The sequence below is a fragment of the Varanus komodoensis genome, unplaced genomic scaffold (genome assembly GCF_004798865.1).
Source record: "Varanus komodoensis strain SLA01 unplaced genomic scaffold, ASM479886v1 scaffold30, whole genome shotgun sequence".
Lineage (NCBI taxonomy): Eukaryota > Metazoa > Chordata > Lepidosauria > Squamata > Varanidae > Varanus > Varanus komodoensis.
Window position 1 is genome coordinate 9,661,146 of NW_025335762.1, and position 19,451 is coordinate 9,680,596.

At 43.6% G+C, this 19,451-nt stretch overlaps 1 protein-coding gene across 5 annotated transcripts in view; it reads left to right on the plus strand.

Annotated features, from left to right (window-relative positions):
- OGDH (oxoglutarate dehydrogenase) overlaps nt 1-19,451 on the plus strand; it is a 54,219-nt gene that overhangs the window by 22,948 nt on the left and 11,820 nt on the right. For 3 of the 5 annotated variants that reach the window (XM_044437703.1, XM_044437701.1, XM_044437702.1), the window contains 8 exons: nt 5,661-5,705; nt 9,138-9,253; nt 12,113-12,267; nt 15,918-16,064; nt 16,410-16,500; nt 17,314-17,493; nt 17,733-17,861; nt 19,073-19,252. In XM_044437703.1, the coding sequence (XP_044293638.1) occupies nt 5,661-5,705; nt 9,138-9,253; nt 12,113-12,267; nt 15,918-16,064; nt 16,410-16,500; nt 17,314-17,493; nt 17,733-17,861; nt 19,073-19,252 (1,043 nt within the window). The remainder of the gene's footprint in view (nt 1-5,660; nt 5,706-9,137; nt 9,254-12,112; nt 12,268-15,917; nt 16,065-16,409; nt 16,501-17,313; nt 17,494-17,732; nt 17,862-19,072; nt 19,253-19,451) is intronic. The other 2 variants (XM_044437705.1, XM_044437704.1) reach the window with 1 other exon arrangement.

Below are 19,451 nucleotides of genomic sequence, written 5' to 3' on the forward strand. Positions count from 1 at the left end.
GCTCACAACATGCCAACCATGTGGACGTCCAGCCTATCCTTGAACACCCACACTGATGGGGCCTCAACGACCTCTCATGGAAGCCCATTCCACACCCTCGGGGTCCTGACTGTCAGGAAGTGCTTCCTGGCATCCAAATGGAACCTTGGCTCCCTTGAAGTCCAGGCCCAATTCAAGGTGCTGGTTTTGACCTATAAAGCCCTGAACAGGTTGGGACCAGGATACCTGAAGGAACGTCTCCTTCCTTATACACCTTCACAACCCTTAAGATCGGCGGGAGAGGCCCTGCTCTGGGAACCCTCCCTGAAGGAGGTCAAAAAGGCATCTACTCCGAGTAGGGCCTTCTCTGCGGTGGTGCCCAGATTGTGGAATGCGCTCCCTGGAGAGGTTTGCCTGGCGCTGAGCTTATATTCTTTTCAGTGCCAGGTCCAAACCTTTTTGTTTAATTGTTTTTTTTTAATTTAATATTTTAATTATTTATCAATCACTTTTAATTTATTTTTACTGGTTATATGTTATTTATTATATTGGTATGCACTGTTCTATTGTTTTCTGATTTTAATGATTGTAAGCTGTCCTAAGATGCCATGGATAAGGGACAGCATATACAAGTTTTAAATTAAGAAATAAATCCAACCTGCTCAGTGCAGGTATCCATTTTAAAATATTCACCTGTTACAATCTCTGCTTGAATACCTCCAGTGCTGGAGAATCCACCAACTCCTTACCTAAAAGGTTGGCCCCATTGTCTGACTGCTCTGACCATTACGACTGTTACCCTGCTGTTCAACCAAATCCTTTATTCGTGCATTTTATGCCTGTTATTCCATGTCCTACAGCCTTGGATGAACAGGTCATGGCTTTCTTCTGTGTGACACCCTTTTATCTCCTTGAATAATGCTATCATATCTGCATTCCTTATAGGATTTAGTTTCTAGTCCTCTATCATCTCTGTTGCCCTTTGATTCTTAAAGTATAGTGTCCAGAATTGGTTACAATATTTGAGGTGAGTTCTGACTAGCACAGAATAGAGTGTTATTAATAGCAAGCAGTGCTGAGCTACTTTAAGTGCTCCCATTTTATTCACACTTGATATTCAAGCACTTTCATTCATGGTTTGTCACATCCTTCTACCGAAATGGCACAACTGTTGGTACAAGCATTTAGGGGCATTTTGGGGAAATCACAGAAGCTTGGTGGGATGAAAGGCAAGACTGGAATGTAAACATAGAAGGGTATCACCTTTTTAGAAAGGACAGGAAGGGAAAGAGGTGGGGGCGTGGCTTTATACGTCAGGGAAGGGATAGGATGCAGTGAGATAGGATAGGATGCAGTGAGATAGAATGCAGCACAGATGGGGATTCGGCAGAGGCAGTCTGGGTGAAACTTAGGGGTTTTGACAGGGGAAGGGAGCTGACAGTGGGGGTATTTTATCGCCCTCCAGGTCAGCTTGAGACCCTGGACCAGGGGTCCTCAAACTTTTTCATCAGGGGGCCAGTTGGAAGCTGCCAGTGCTGGGCGCAGGCCGGAAAGGCGGTGCCAGCGGTGTGCGCAGCGCAGGGCACGCGACGAGGCAAGGTGAGGTGAGGTGCAGGTGGGCACGTGCGGTGAGGGGAGGCAAGACAGGTGCAGGCCGCAAGGCGGGCGCACAAGGCAGTGACTTGCTCACTTGAAGGTCGTTTTCTCAGTGCGCAAACCACTGCCTCCCTGCACGCAGGGTGAGGTGGGCGATGGTGGGTGTGGGTGCGGGGGTGTGCGCAGTGGGTCTAAATGGGCATGGCGGGCCAGATCTGGCCCCCGGGCCGTAGTTTGAGGACCCATGCTCTGGATGATGTACTGACAGATCAGAGTCAAAGGATATCTCGGGGGAGGGACACAGTTGTTATGGGAGATTTCAGTCTCCCACATATTAGTAGGGAGACTCACTCAGTGGTGACAGCCAGGTCACATCATTTTCTAGATGCTATAGAGGGAGGTTCTTTTCATGCAGAGAATCCAGGAGGTGATGAGGGGGGAAATATCCTTGACTTGGTCTTGACCAACAGGAAGGAGGTGATAGATGGGGTACAGATTAGGGGAGCTCTGGATGTGAGTGATCACTCCATCCTTTGCGTTGAGATAGGGGAATGGGGACAAGCAGCAGGTCGAGTACTATAAGTTGGGACTTCAAGAGGGCCAGCTTTGGCCAACTGAAGGCCAGACTGGGAAAGTCTCCTGGGAGAGGGTACTGGAAGTCAAGGGAGTTCAGGAGGGGTGGATGGCACTCAAAAGGGAGGCACAAGTCTTGATGATACTGCTAGTCCGGGCCCAATTCAAGGTGTTGTTGATGACCTATAAAGCCCTCAACGGCTTGGGTCCTGGTTACCTGAAGGAGCACTTACATCCGTGTATGCCCACCCACCCCTTGAGATCAGCGGGAGAGACCCTTCTCCGGGAACCCTCCGTGAAGGATATTAGGAGGGTAAGTACCCGGAGGAGGGCTTTCTCTGCGGTGGTGCCCAATCTATGGAATGTGCTCCCCAGAGAGGTCCGCCTGGTGCCGTCGTTATTTGTTTTTCAAATATTCAAATGCTATTTTAATTGTTAATATCATTTATTTATTTTATTTTTCAGGCCAGGTCAACTCATATTATATTGTTTTATACTGTTCTTATTTATTTATTATTGTGAGCCGCTCTGAGGCTTCGGCGAATGGGGCGGCATAGAAGCTTTCCAAACAAACAAACAGCAAGGTGGGGAGGGAGGCGAAGGAGAGTGCCGCCATGAATGTGAAAGGAGGTGGCAAGAAGGATTAGATGCAAGAGGAACCCCCATAGGAAATGGGCAGTGGGGCAAGTAGACAAAAGGGTATACCAGGAGGAAGGCCTGTTGCAGAAGGACTCTTTGCAAGGCTAAGGCTGATTATGAGCTGAGACTTGCAAAGAATATTCTTGCAAAGAAGAGCACTTTCCAATTGTGTTTGAAACTCTTACTGTTCCCTGTTGGTTGTTCGACTTAGTAAGTGCAAGGTAGTTTGCTGTCTTTTACTAAAAACTTGCAGGAAGCTGATGATTTAAAGCCTGTCCATCTATTTTTCTGTAAATATCCAGCATATTCTGCTCATCAACCCAGTTTATTTTGGTCTTCAAGCTCTGCTACATTGTTTGGAAAGAGCACTATCTTAAGCAGTTTCCCATAATGTGCTTCATGATGTTTCAACAGAGATATTAACATAAGCTGACCATGCTATGTCAAGGGTGGAGCCCTTTTCATCACATCTGCTAGTGAAGAAGTAATTCCAGTCAGGTGCTTCACACAGATCAAAATACTCTGTATTCTATTGTAGTTGCAAGTACAGAGAAACTAAAAGTAAATGTAATTACTCCTTCTTGGAAGATAAACCAACTTAGATTCAACAGATACGGGATTTCCCTGGGATTTTCTAATGAAACTAATTAGTCACATATTTAGGGGAACACTAGTTAATTTGAGTTATAACAGTGAAAAAGTCAATTTCATATTCTTACAGTGGAGTGATTCTAAAGATACTAGAGTCTTTGCTGTTTAGAAATACCGAAATAATGAATCAGGTACTTTTGGTTTTTGACACCAGGAAATGCTGTTAAATGCTAGATAATACCTGTTTGGGTTTTATCAGCTAATAGTGGCTTCTGTGGAAGTAGTTTATATAAATATTCCTCTTTTATGCAGTATGTCGTCTGATCCGCACAATAAACTCCACAAATATTTCTAAAGTGCCGTTTACAGAGATAAATGCTGACCCTTCATTGAGTTGTTTTTGTGCCTACATTCTAAAATGTGAAGTCAAACAAAGTCATTGCATTTCTAGGTATGAAAATATTACAGGAAAGCATCAGGTCGTGGGGTGGTGGCATTGCTGAAATGTGACTCACATTTTAGCTTGAGAAATGTCAGTTTAAATCTTAAGCAATCAAACAAGAAGACTTCAGACTTACTTGCACACAGTGCCATCTTTTGATGCATTTTAATTTTTACCTTTTGGTTACAAGCTTTTATTTGCAGATAAGTATGTGTATTTCTGGATGTTCATCTCTAGTTCAAAATAATGTCTTATCCTGATCATTCCCATGTGTTCATATGCCATTATTTTTCCTTCTTAACTGTCTTCCCACAAAATTAATACAGAGATCCTGATGAGAACCACAGACCATTTTGTTTTGAGAAAAAGGGCAGATTCCTGCTTCCATAAAAAAATATACTTAATTTGTTTTGGTTTTTTTTCCACATTATCTTAGGTGCGCCACAAGATGGGTTACATGACTTTCAGGCTAGTACAAAGTAATCTATATAACAGTAATTGGTCAGGGGCTGTCATTAGATGCACTGCATCCTTCCTGTATTCTGTCAAATGTCTTCTGCCTCCACAGAAGTGGCAGAATGGTTCTATTTTGGATTTTTTTCAAACAGGCTTTCAATGCATAGCAACCAATTTGTGCCTGAAGACATAGATTATTCAATCCGTATAACCTCCAAGCACACTGGAAAGGCAAGCTGTGAGCCAATACTTACTTGATCTTTAAACAAGGTGGTGGTGCTATGTAGCTGTCTTTTCCATAGCACTTTCTTTTTGCTGCCAGCTGTTTCCACCATGGTACTTGAGACCTATGCCCAAGATTCAGCTCACAATACAAGACTAACACACCCCATTGCAATCCTCCCATGCTTTGGTTAATTGCTTGGCATTTGAGTGAAGGGTTTGTTGGTCTAGTCTAACAAGTTTTAATCCTTTCTGCATACTGTAACGATTCACTAATAGAATTTTTGCAGCAGTATAGGAAACCTAAGTCGAATGTTAAAAGGACTATGTATCGCATCCAACCAAAGTGAAGATTTTATGTTTCAAGTTGTTCTTAAGGAGACTTGAAACTAATGCACTTTACAGGTGGGTGACTTGACTGGGTTCCTAAGCAGAAGTATACAAGATGACAGTGGAATGTGCTGTTCTGAACTAAATCAGTTTACTCAGTTTGTAGGCTCTCTGATGGATTTAGTCCTTCCACTGATGCAGTTTGTCCCACTAAAGAGGTGCAGTGCTTTAGTCTGAGCCAGCAGAGTAACAGCCGAGATCATCTGGTTACTTGCTTGCAAATTACTTTCCTCAGATTCTCTCAGGTGCCATGTGTCTAAAGTATATAAACACTGTCTTGAGCTCCTTGGAGGCAAAGTAGGATGGGGGGGGGGGGAGCTTCACCTAGAAGAGATAAGAGATTCTACAGTAAGGTGTTCAGCTGAGAATTTTGACTAAGAACCTGTCTTAGCTCTTATTCAACAGCTTACAATGTGATGTGCTGTACTGTTTTTCACTTCCATATTTAACCCAAAGAAACAGTGAAAAGATCCTCAACTGTATAGCTGAACTGTTATTTATCCAGTATTAACTTTCATGCCTTTTATTCTTTGCATAGATTATGTAACTGGCTTTGAAAGAGTCATACAAGGATTTCTTCTTCTTCTATTAGTGCAGGCACCTCTCACCTTTCATTCTAACCCTCTTTAGTGGATTTAACTGTGTATGTTTAATAAGTTGATTCTCTCTTTATATTACTACTTTCACAATTCTTGGGGTTTTTTAAAAACTAACTTTGACTGGGTGTCTCTGTCTTCTCCTTTCTGCATCCCACCTTTCCCTCCTTCCCCAGATCTTGCAGTATTCAAGGAGCGGCTGAGAGTGCTAACAGTAGGAGGTATGCAAATAATGAGCATTTAACCCTTCTGGAGATCAGGACTCTCTGAATAGTTGACTCTGGGCATGTGCAGCTTAGTCAAGTTACAACTTGCCCCATTTTGCAACGGCAGTATGCCTTTTCCTTCTTCAGTGTTTTACAGTAAAGCTAATGTGCATGATCAAAATGTTTCATCAGACATGCTCCCAAATTATGTACCCTTTCATTTGGTTCAGACCGGTAGCCATTTTCTCTATTGTTCGCTTGCTTTGGTTTGTTGCCTTGAGTATCTTGGAAAGCGCTTGTCATGCTTTAGCATCCAGGACTCTGGTAAAATGTCATTGTAACTGAATGTTCATCGGTGTACGTGTCCACGTGGCTCATACAGTGATACGTAGGCTGATTTCTCTTAATTTATTTTGCTGTGCAGTGTGCTCTACATAGATGCTTAACTTTTTGGCAATGAGATTCATCTAAATAACTAGGCTTCGTTATTTTTCTGTTCTACTAAGTCATTGCCGCCCCTTTGAAATCCTGCACTGAATACCTGCAGATGAGTTGAGCAAATAGGTGTCCAAATTCTTCTTTGTAATCTTTTATCTGGATCGGTGTTTTTGATGTAATGATTGAAATGAGTGATAGTAATGTAAGGTGTGGGGATATATCACACTATATGTAGTCCTTAGAATTGATCTATTTTTTCTGGGCTTCCTGGCAAGCTAGTATCTTCTGGTGGATATAACACAGCTGGGAAGTAAAGGATATAAAGAAAATTCCTTAGTACATATAAAAGGATGAATATTTTTCAATTTTGTTGCTGCTACATGATCCTATATGCTATTCTAAAAAGGTGCCTAATTTTGGTTGCATAAGATCTCTATAATTAATTGGATTGCTGTCCCATGGATCAGTTTCTAGCATCCCCAGATCAGGGATAGGTGGTAGTCCCATAGATATTTTGGCCTACAGCTTCCATCAGCCTAGCTAGCATAGCCATTGGCATCAATGATGGGGTTATTGCAATATCCAGTCATCCCAATATAAATGCTCAGAGAGAGAATGAGACAGTGGCATGATCTCCACAAAAGTCTGTTGTTGCAGCTCACCTGCTTCCAGTCTTCTTTACCATTTCATTTAACTACAGAATATTCTGTGGGATTGTCCTTCATGATAAATCTGCTACTTTCAGAACTTGTAGAAGACTGGTATTCAAGGCAGGAATAGGCAAATTGTGGCCTTCTTCATTGTGGCCTCTTATGGGCTTAAGCAGTAGCAGAAGGCCTAGGTCAAAAGAACCTTCTACAGCTCAGTGTCAGGGAGTGGGCAAGGCCCCCTGTCCCTTCTGGAGTCCTCAGTTTCTTTTTGACCACTCATTGCTTAGGTCGGTTTCACTTCTCACCACTTCCAAAATTGCATAATCATTTACTATAGACAGAGCAGAAATTTCTGCTAAAAAATAACATGCTTTGCAGTTGGCCTTTTGTAGGAATAAGAATGGGATCGTCCCCTCCTGTTGAGATCAAGAATAGAAGTCTTTTCATGTCCCCCACCTTCATCTGAAGTACAGGAACAAGGGACAAGATGTAGAACTCACTGTACTAGAAGATTCATCTAGCACCCCCATCAGCAGCCTTCTGCCTTCGCCTTGAAGCATTGTTTTGTCAAGACTCTGGTCAGGCCTTTGTTTTGGCTTTTGTCTCCCCCAGATTAGTTTGCCATGCTAATTTTTACTGGTTTCAGTAGTGATTCAAATTGTTATTCTGTTTGAACTTGTTTCTAATTCTATTTGGAAAGCTGCTTTGGGTATGTATTTGAAGTGGAAATATGAGACAGAAATCCCCAAATACATTTTGTCCATAGCAGTTGTCAAACTGTCACTAGATCCTATGGTTTCTAGACAGCGTTTCCTAGAACTGAGATCAGAGACAGTACTCCAACCTGAAATCTGCAATTTGTCTCATCTTCCCCAGGCAGGCAGCATGAAAGAACTGCACCAGTTGCCTTGCTGAGGTCACTAACACAACCTTGGAAAGGGGTGCAGGGAAGGGGTATACATGAGTGGGGAAGGGAGGCGCCTGGAGAGACCATGATACAAGTAATCATGGGGCCTCCCCAACCACCTCTCCCCCAAAATGCCTTTGCTAGACTAGCAAAAAGGGACTGCGGTGGCGCAGTGGGTTAAACCGCTGAGCCACTGGGCTGGTTGATCAAAATGTCAACAGTTTGAATCCACAGATGGGGTGAGCTCCCGTGCTTTGTCCCAGCTCCTGCCAACCTTGCGGTTCGAAAGCATATAAATGCATGTAGATAAATAGATACCACTTTGGTGGGAAGTTAACAGTGTTCCGTGCACCTCGGTATTTAGTCATGGAAATGGACTGTCTGCGGAAACTGTCTGCAGACAAACGCTGGCTCTCTTGGCTAGGAAATGGAGATGAGCACCGCCCCCAAGAGTCAGTCACGACTGGACTTTAATGTCGTGGGGAAACCTTTACCTTTAGACTAGCAAAAAAGCCTCCACCACTACACCTGCCCTGCATAAGAGGAGTATTGGCCTCTGTATTTGCGGGCTTAGGATCTTGGCAATATTATTGCCCCCAAGTTAATAACCGTTAAAGACTTCATCACAATGTTCTTGTCAAGTGGCTGTATAGAGTCTCCTGTCAGTTGCTGTTTCCTTTTATATATGGTCCGTATATATGGTCCTCAGATCTTTAGCTGAAATGGCTTTAATTTTTTTCTAGCTGCTGATGCGAAAGTATTTTAATGTCAACGCTAATAATACAGTCAGTGGTCCTGGCTTGCAACAGTAAATGTGACTGGGAACTTTGCATAGTAGATATTAAAATGAATTTTTGAGAAGTAATGTCAAGATCTCCATGAAGCAGAGCCTTCGTGAGGGTTGTAGAGAGAACTTTACTTGCTCAAAGAAAAGTTCATTGTAAAATGCTCCCTTCGGGTGAGCTATTCAGGAGAGTCCTCTGCAGAACTCGAAACCTGATAATCATGCTTCTTTTGAATCTTTTGGTTCTGGGTGTTCATCTTTTAACCCTTTATTTCTTGCTTCAGTTCCCCAGTAATTCTGAATATGTGGTATAATATGGTGGCAATGTACGTTTGCAAGACTTTTTATTTTGCATTATTCTAAAATGTATCTATGTTGGTCTAAAATTATTATTAATTCTTCCCTGGATTTAATTTCTAATTTCATGGCAAGTGTATTACTTTGTATTCTGTGTACCTTATAATACGGGGGTGAGGGAATCTTGCTCACCTTCCAATCATTTTAATTGCTGCTTTTTTATTATTGCAAACCTCCTTCATGCTTATTTTGTGCTGCTTTCTTATCCCTTCCCTTCTTCACCAAAACCTGGCTGCTCTGCTGTGGCTGTCTGCAATGAACACCCTCCCCTGCTTCTTCTTTGCCTTCTCCAATCCATGAAAATCCTGCAGGGTTTTATGGCCTGGATGAATCGGACCTTGACAAGGTATTTCACCTGCCCACTACAACGTTCATTGGAGGAAACGAATCTGCTCTTCCGCTTCGAGAAATCATCCGCCGATTAGAGGTGAGAGACTGGAGGCCCCAGAATTGTTCAGATTTCATTCCTCTTCTCTCTACCCCAAATCTATGCATAACAAGACAAGCTGCAGGAACTGGAAGCGAAGAATGTGTGCACCTTCCTTGTTCTTCTCACAGCATATTTAAAATGGCTACACAAATCACTTACAGTTAAACACGGAGTCTCCCCATATGAGCTTTCATTTTCAGATGCCAAGAATAGGAAGAAAGATAGCCAGAGGCCCAGTCTCAAGTTCATTGAGCTTAGCCCTTGCAGCAGAAAGTAATGTCCAAGCAGCCTTCTAGTCAGAGGCAAAGTTGTTATCCTGGATCACTTTTTTCCTGCAACTAACTTTTTTTTAACACTGTACTGCTGTAAAAATTGTTTCAATATCATCTTCAAGATCAGTGCAGAAGCTCTGTATTCTTACTAGTTGTTGAGATTAGGAACAGCTCTGAGACTCCTGGGAGATCATGAAACTCGGTATTGAAGTTTTTAGTACATGGAGCTGATCTTTATGGCGGAAAACTGCCCCATTACCATTAAATAAATGTTGGCACCTTACTTCCCAAGTGAAACAATACATGCATTTCTTAAATATTACCTTTCTGTAGGAAATATAACTGTCTGAAACACTCCTCAGAAAGACATATTGTTCAAATCAGCCCTACTTAATTTGGTGCCTTCCAGATTTTTGGGGACTTCAGTTCCCATCAACCCCAGCCATCATGGCCAGTGATGAGAAATGCTAGGAATTGCTGTCCGAAACATCTGAAAGTCACCACCTTTGGGAACATGGGCTTAAATCCTATGTCCCAGTGGCAGCACTGATACTGATATACCACTCCTCATGGCAGTTGGTAGGAGAGTGCATTTGGTAAATGCACTTCTCAGAGCAGTATTTTCCTTGTGCCACAGTCATTAGAAGCAATACTACCATCAAGTGCTAAGAGGGATTCCCTTTTGTGTGAAGAACTTGAGCAATATGATGCCATGAACCTCTAAAAGTTTCCTCTGGGACCTTCATAGCAGTTAACCAGCTGGTGGTGTTGCTTCTGATAAGAAGTGATGCTTCTGGAAACCTACAAGGAGAAAAAGCCTGCATTGGGAGCTGCCTGTTCACTGAATATTGTGGAAGTACATGTACAGTTTCAGCTGCTCATAGGAAGTTATGTTGTACCTTAACCTGGAACGGACAGTATACTTTCAAAGCCTTTGTGAATTCCTTTTTGACAAAGATCTGTGACTGATGCTTTCAACAAGTACCGTGTTAAACTGTCCCCAAAGAATAATTTTACTGATCCACAGAAATAAACTGTGGAGAATTTGCTTCCTGATACTATTTTACTTCCTTTCCTGAACAGCCAGTGTAAGTTAAAATGCAGTTATCCAGACCTACAACAGCAATGGGAAAGTAAGAGTTGGCTATTACGGATGCTCAACTACCACACTGTGGAATGTAGAAGCAAACATTTGTGTTCTGTTATACAGTTTTTCCTGCCAGTGTGGGTCCTTTTTTTTTGCTCAGCAGAGCATAAATACCTCTGCTGCTGACTCTTGAAAAGAAAAGGGACGGGTGGGAACAGTGACACTCCTGCTATAGCTATGTTTGTGCAGAGCAGAAGCAAATACCTGGCCACTGCCCCAGCAGTGGATTCCCTAGTCCTCCCTTTCATCTCAAAGCATACCTTCCTTTATCATGAGGCCCAGAGTTACCTTCACCTTCCATTCAATAACCAGATCTTGTTTACATACTGTATAAGGTAGCACCATTTTCTAGTAAGGGAAATAGAACCATGTGTGCTCTGCTTATGTTAGCTCACAGTGTCATGTATACACCTAAAAATAATTTCCAGCGAGGCTGCTTAAAGGCCAGCCTTGCCGGCGTTTGCCAAACATTCCTTTGCTGCTCTTTTCGCAGCTCCTGCAGTCTGCTTCCTTAGTATTAGAATATGAGCACAGCAGTGCACATAGTAATGTTTTTATTTCTGTAACATTTTAACTTGCTATTGTTCAATCTTCTACATTCTTAGATGTCAACTTCTTTCTCATGGAACCTCTGCAGTACAGAGGAGTGCGGTGCTTTAGGAGGTTTACGCAGGGTGTTAGCCAGGCCAGCTGGGCCTTAACCGTTGTCTCACATGCATAGAGTAAAGTCTAAAACACCTAGACCCCCTGCACAATGTAGTGTCAGACTAGTAGTAATGATCAAGTTGTCTCTTTCAAAAAAGCTTGTCTGCATTATTGATCTTCTTATCAAGGGTCCTCCAATAAATTTCCAGCGTTTAAAAACCGCTGGCTTAGTTATCCAATGTCAGTTGAGCATTTTCAGTCATTAGGTTTGAATGAATTTACACACAGTCTTCAAGTGCTTGGTCATGATGAAGTTCAGTGGGGAGTAAATCCGTTTCTAACACCAGCATGATGCAGGTCATAGTAAGTTGGGTTTGTATGATGTCAAGGTCTGGGCTCAAATCCTTGCTTACCTGTAAAGCACTGAGTAGTCCTGAATGTCTCTGTTGGTCTGATTCAGCAGCGGGCAGCTCATTCAGATATTGCTGAACCACAAGTCTCATCAGCCTGGCCAACATAGCCAGTGGTGAGGGATGATGAAAATTGCAGTCCAACAGCTAGAGGACCTCAAGTTAACCATCCCTGATCCAAGCTTTCTCACAGTGCGTTCATGGTGGTTAAACAGTCAGTGCATATCACCCTGATTTCTTATGAGGCTTCTGATTGCAGGCTGTAAATGCAATAAATAAGATTATACTGAGACATGGCAACATATTACAGTAACTTATTTTGCACTTGGAAGTGGTCAGAACTTCTATTTTAACTTGTGTCCTTCCTTTCTGTTTTAAACAGATGGCTTACTGTCAACACATTGGTGTAGAGTTCATGTTTATTAATGATCTGGAGCAGTGCCAGTGGATTAGGCAGAAATTTGAAACACCTGGCATCATGCAGTTCTCTAATGAAGAGAAGCGCACCCTGCTGGCTAGACTAGTCCGATCAACCAGGTACTTGCATTACGTCAGCCTGCACAAGTCATTGGAACTGTAGGAAGAGGGAGCATCTCTTCCTCTGTGTTAGTGGCTTTGAAAAGTTAAGGTTTGGCATTTCATGGAAACGTAAAAGGAGCCTACCAGTGTCATTGCATGGCACGGAAGAATGAGAGCTTGTTCACCTGTGCGTTGAGGGGCAGAGACACATTTCTCTGCATAGCATATCTTTCTGAAACGTTTCTCATCAGGAGAGTCAAGATTAAAGTGTGTGCTACAGAGAGTTTCCCTACCATTAAACTTAAAGGCGCCTACCAGTAGCAGGCAGGCAGAGGTTTCAGGGGAACAGGACGGCCTAAGCCCATGATAGCGCAGGGTGGCATTGCATGTATCAGGTGACGTGGACTCCGGTCCACAAACGAGCCTGTCAGTCTGACTTGTTGCTGCATCTTCTCCTTCTCCGTGCTCATACTGCTTCATCGCTCCGCTGTTTTAACCTGCCATCCTGCACACACCTGAGAGTAAGTACAGTTGAACTCAGTGGAGTTTGCTATTCAATAGGCATGGCTAGGATTGTACTATTAGCGATCAAGCGCTGCTTTGGAGTACCGCTCAGAACTGGAGTGCTCCCCGGGTCTTTTAAAATGAAGCCAAAACATTCCACAGGACCCAGTCATTGGACATTATAATTGCTCTTCTCTGGAGCAATTTCCACTTTCTTGTGGACCTTGTAATACAAAAACATTTTGTAACAGTTATTTCTCGGAAGGCTATGTATTTTATTTGATGCTGCAGTGTGCATCTTTTCCTGATTGTATTTTTTGAGCTAAAGCAGCATTCAGGAATGTAATTATCCCCTTCCCACTCATGACTGGGGATAGTTGGTGCAGCAGTTCTACTGAATGTAGCCTAGCATGAAGGAAAAGGTCTGCTTTTTATTAAAGAAAGCCCTCAGCTGTTAATGCTTCCCATCTTTTTCTGCTTACTCTCACCTATGACCTATTTCATTGAGAACTGTATGTGATCACACTAGACATACAACTAAATCTTATTTTTGCATTAGATTTACTTGCTTTTTCCTTAAAACAAACTCAGAGCAGCTTACATTATTCTCCTTCTGCTGCTCTCTATCGTATCCCCACAACAACAACCCTGTGAGGTAGGTTGGGGTGCGACTGGGCCTAAATCAACCAGTTGACTCTATGGCTGAACAGGGACTGGAACCCAGATCCCCTGAGTCCCAGCCCTGTGCTCTTAACCACTACACCACACTGGTGTATATACTCATAGCTTTTTTATCAGGCTCCTTAGATGACTTAGAAAACTCTTGATTCTTTGCTCATCCTGTTTTTACTCTAGCTTTCCATACTTTTTAGTTGTAAAACAGGATATTTGAGAGATCCAGAAGAATATGACTCTGATTTTCTGGAGGGCAAGGATATTACAAATGTACTTCCTTTCAAAAATGCAGCTTGCCATGCCATGACCAGGTGTTTCTACTTCCTCTGTATCTTTGAATGCCCTTCTTCTTGGTCTCTGTGCATCACATACATCATGGGCTTTGCCATGGAGTGAAAGGCCTAGATGGAAAAGAAACTTCCAGAGCTCACAGCATCATGGAGTGGGCAGGGGCCCTGGCCTGCTCCTACCAGAAGTCCAGATAAAGGGAGGGGGCCCCTGCCCGGTCCCTCAGTTCCTTTTTGATAGCACAGAGTCGCATCTCCTGTTGGAATCTCTGCAGCTCTAGCTCACATTCTACTTTTTTCCTCTCTCTTTTCCTCTTTCTCTATATACATATTAAAATCTCCTCCTATCCTCTCTATAAAATAAAAATATATTTCTCCTGTCTTAGTAAAGAGATCCCCCATCACTCTCCTCCAGGACTGATCTCCCACACATTCCTTCCCTGCAAAGGGAAAAGGGAAAAAAAGCCATTTTCCTCTCTCCCTCGTGCTTCCTCCCTTCTCTCATTTGTGCAACCGCATGGCCAACCCAGCTTTCTGCCGCTGCGCCTCGTGCGCTGCTCGCCTTCCCACCATGGACAGCCACTCCCGCTGTCTCCTCTGCCTTGGCAAGGGGCATGTTATGGACACCTGTCCACATTGCCAAGCTTACAAGAAATAAACTTATTGGAAGTGGGCAACTTGCCTCGTCTGTTCTTCAGCAACATGGCCTGAGCATTGCAGACTCCTCGAAATTGGAGGCTGAGAGCAGCAAAGCATGCACACAGAAGGGCTACCATTGCCACTGCAGCCCCCTCTGTGCAGGAGGCACTGTGCCACCAAGACCACTGAGTCACCAAAAACCTTGCCGCTCATTGGATGCCTGTGTATCCTGGATCCTGGGGTCCTGCTAGAGAGAACCACCCACACCCTGAGCCAACTCTCCAAAGGAGTGCTCCGGAGCACCCTCACCACCACAAGGCTCACCTCCTGCATGTGGCCTGTCGCTCGCGCCATCGGCCTCACCAGGCCGCCATTTCTCCCGCTCACCGACCTCAACTGCAACTCAAGGCCTGACTGCTAGAGGACTCTGGGGACCACCTCACTCTTCTTACCCGAATGGAATGGCCCCTCATTGTGGTCCCCAGCATCCACATGCTCGGCGGACCAGTCCAAGTCCTAGGACCCACTCATGACAGATACAAGACCCGGGCATTGAGACGGCAGGTCAGAGTGGGAGGACCCCAGCTCCTCCAACTCCTCCGTCAACCAGGGCCACTCCAGGCCATCGGCCCCACGCCATCGCCACCACCTCAACCTGGCTGGACCTACCTGGTCTCAAGCGAACAGTGACTTTAGCTGCCGCCACCCCATGCCAGTCGACATGATCGATGCCGTGCATGCTCCCTCAGCGCCGAGACCGGATTGGGACCACCTGCTGGGGCAGCGTGCAAAGACCCACCACTCTGAGGAGGCCACTTTTACACGGCGTGCATGCACTCACCTCGAGGAAAGTGCCACCCTCCAGTCTAGCCCAGCGGCCTCCCACTGGCCTCGACACTGCAGTGGCTGCTGCCTCCAGCCCAGCACAGAGCCCATCAGGGCCTGTAGCACGAGAGGCACTCACAGCCAGGAGCACCACTGTCGCCGTTCCTGTAGTCCTCCTCAGCCTTGGCAACTGCACCCTCCACCCGGGCCTCCACACGCAACCACGACAGATCTTCATCTGGGGAGTCAGTTCAAAGTCTCTCCCTCGCTCTACCTGGTTGCAACCCCCAGTTTTTCCCTGTTTGTCCCTGGACATTCAGGCCCTAGATTATAACCAGCCCATGTCACCTGGAGGGAGGGGGAACACAACGATCACCTCTTCACCATGTTTGATTTTGCTTCTACGTTTATAATGTAACCAATGTCCTCCTTGAACTGATTTTTACAGATTCTAGCACACCTCCCACACATCCATTTCAAAGTAACCTAATTCATAATGCTTTTGTGTCATGTGGCCTTACCACAGCAAGGAAAGAATTAGATGGCTTATATTTATTCAGTTGGTTGTTGATCTGCATAGTCCTCTTTCTGGTTCCTCCTACATTTTTCTCCTTTTGAATCATGATAGTGTCTCTTTGTTAATAGTGTATTAGTTAACACAACTCAAAATAATCTCACTGAGACCCTTATGTGTGTTTTGTCAGTTGTCTTAACAATGATTTATTTTCTGCCTTCCAGATTTGAAGAGTTCCTGCATAGGAAGTGGTCTTCTGAAAAACGGTTTGGTTTGGAGGGCTGTGAGGTGCTGATTCCAGCTTTAAAGACAATAATTGACAAATCAAGTGAGAAAGGAGTGGATTATGTTATCATGGGAATGCCTCATAGGTAACTTTGGGGTAAACTATCAGAAGGGAATGAAATTTATAAGGTTATGATGATATGTTGGCATGCAAGTTGTGGTTGAATCTAAAAAGTCTGAGGTGACATCTCCTCTCTGTTGTGGTCTTGCCTTTGTGTTCCTAAACAACTTGCTCTTCCCCCAGTCTTACTACACCATTTTAAAAATGAGAATGATAGATTACTGCCCATTTGATTGCCATGAAGTCAAACACAGAACCATAAATTGCCACATGAGTTGTACATAGTAAGGTCTGTGGCAAAATTGTAAAAAGAATCTTGTTTTTATACAAAACTTACAATTTCTTTCTAAATATGATTTTGATTTTCTAGAGGGCGTCTGAACGTGCTTGCCAATGTCATCAGGAAGGAGTTAGAGCAAATTTTCTGCCAGTTTGATTCCAAGCTGGAGGCAGCAGATGAGGTGAGCAAGTTCTTTAACCTGTATACTCCTGTTTCACAGGGTTCATCCTCATACTGATAATGATTACTCAGCTTTACAAAGCAACATCTCTCTCCTTTGTCCCCTAAACATCCACTTTTAAAAGGTCCTGTGTGACTCAGAAGCTTGCCTCTAGCATTTTTACTGGTTGATCAGTGAGGGATAACCTGAGTCTGCCTTAAGACTGGGGTTATCCTACAGTTGTTCAGAGTTTTAGAAATGATCCAAAACAAAACTGTCACACATTGCTGTAGCTGAATATTAAAATGGGTTTCCCAGCCTTTCATATAAACTGAGATTCAGAAATGAATAATACAAGTTAAATTTTTGCATTATTTTCTCCTTCCATAGAGTGGTAATTTTATAAAAGTGAGCCTTGTTAGATACAAACACTCTTGAAATGACTTAAAGTAACAGTTGAATTCTGCTACAAGATTACTGATTTCTGACTGCAGCTGCTGCGCCTGCCTGCATGTGGGATAGAAGAGCGGATACTTTTTGTATCGAAAACTAATTCTAGGCAGAGCAATGCTGCAAAATCCCATCAATGTGCGCAGAAGTGAAGGCCAAAGCAAGGCAGGCCTCCAAGCAGCACCACCGCCCATTTCTCCATTCTGTTTTATATTGTGAACATCTCTGCACTTAGCTTTGAAAGAGCAGTCCATGCAATTTGGGCAAGGTTCATTCCGTTCCAAAGGTCTCAAACTGTAAACATTTTGTGGCATCTTGAGGCCCTGGAAATTCCCAGCATCGAAGGTCAGACTTCTTAAAGTCATATTTGTCCTCTCTTTTTAGGGGTCAGGGGATGTAAAATATCATTTGGGAATGTACCACCGGAGAATTAATCGTGTCACTGACCGGAACATCACCCTTTCACTGGTTGCAAACCCTTCCCACTTGGAGGCTGTTGATCCTGTGGTTCAGGGCAAGACAAAAGCAGAACAGTTTTATTGTGGAGACACTGAAGGAAAGAAAGTAAGTTGGTGGATATAACGTGTCTGGGCCTTTCTCTTCTCTTCACCTGGGTGGCCAGATTAGGAGTGCGGGGGGAGGAGAGAGATTGAGATTCAGTGCCAAGCTGCTTGTCGTGACTCCTCCTTTCTTGAGCCAGTAATCTCTTCTTAAGTAGCATCTCACCCACCTCCATCCAGCTCTGGGCATCTGAGTTCAAGATTACTAAAAGCCATTGGTTTGTTTGTTTTGGTCCTTCAAAGGTGATGTCCATCCTTTTGCATGGAGATGCTGCTTTTGCCGGGCAAGGTATAGTTTATGAGACTTTCCACTTGAGTGACCTGCCTTCTTATACAACACATGGGACAGTTCATGTGGTAGTGAACAACCAGGTGAGATGTGGATCTCTTATTATAATGTCAGCTTCTCTAGCTCCTCTTTTCACTTTGGAGAATGGTAAGCTAGATGGCTTACGAACATTCCTAGCTATCATTTTCAGCAACTGGAAATCCCAATTTCTTAGGGTTATGCCCAGGGCCTAACAGTTGTTGAACTGTTTGGCGAAAGAGCTTTCATAATGTAAAGAGAGAAAAGAGCCGTACCTCCATGGTATTTAGAATACAGAGGGCAGCTTTTAAAAGGAATAATCAGCTTAAATAATGACGGCATGAGGAACTCAACTCACACAAAAAGAAAAGCATGCAGGTGGAAGCTATCTTCTCTTTCCCCCACCACGTATACACACATACCTAATTTTTATGTGTTCTTGAGATGGGTTTTAATTGCAAGCTGCTTTGGGAGCCAATATTTGCTATTAACTTTGTTAAAATGTGTGTCTAGACCCATTTCAATCAGGCTGTCCACCTGGGTTCGGGACAGAAACTGCCTCGGTCACTCTGTGGCCTTTGTTGGGAGAGAGACCAGTGGCAGTATGGCCCTGTTGATTCTCTTGGACCTCTCAGTGGCTTTTGATACCATTGACCATGCTCTGCAGTGGATCCATTCCTACTTGGATGACTACTTCCAGATGGTGGTGCTGGACGACTGTCACTCTGCACCATGGCAACTGCCTCATGGAGTTCCACACAGTTAAATTAATAATTAAATGAATGAGTTATATTCTCAGTGGATTCTGGACCCCACTGTTTTGTTATCAGTGCCTAAGCAGTCGACCAGCTTTGCATAAAGCATTTTCAGTGAAGGATGATGCATTAATGGAGATCCAGAGAAGTTCTCCAGACTCTGGGATTCTTGCTGAGCATGGCTGGATTGTTGTCCTTTTGCCGTAAGGCAAAAGTGTTTTTATTTATGCCCTTAACATATTGGCTGCTCTGTTGCTGAAGGAGTTTTCTTAAATGTTTAGTACTTATTTTGCTTCTGTTGGGCATTAGTTGTATGCTTAATTGTTCCAACTATTATGTTTTAACTGAAGATTTTATTTCTAATCCCAATTTGATTTTTAATCTCAGTTTTATTGTTACCTTGAGTGCCATTCTTTGGCAGAAAGTCAGCCAGTAAAGTTAAGTCCTCTCACAGCTCTTACCCAGTGCCTTAATTGTTTTCATGGTTCCTTCTCATAAATGGTTTCTGTTGTCTTCTCCAGATTGGATTCACTACTGATCCACGCATGGCTCGGTCTTCTCCATATCCAACAGATGTGGCCCGGGTTGTTAATGCACCCATTTTCCATGTCAATGCTGATGACCCAGAGGCTGTGGTATATGTATGTAATGTGGCAGCCGAATGGAGAAATACTTTCCACAAGGATGTAGTGGTGGATTTGGTAGGTGCCACTGGCTCTTTTGGGTATATTGGGAATGAAGTGTATAAGGAAATAATAGCTCTTAAAGAAAACATCAAGCTGAAATCTGTGGAGAAGTGTGATTATTCAAATGCATTTTAACGTGACTGGGGTGGGATGGGTGCTGTTTACAAAGAAACAAGTTACAAATCACAGGTGATCATATCAGAACAGGTATCCA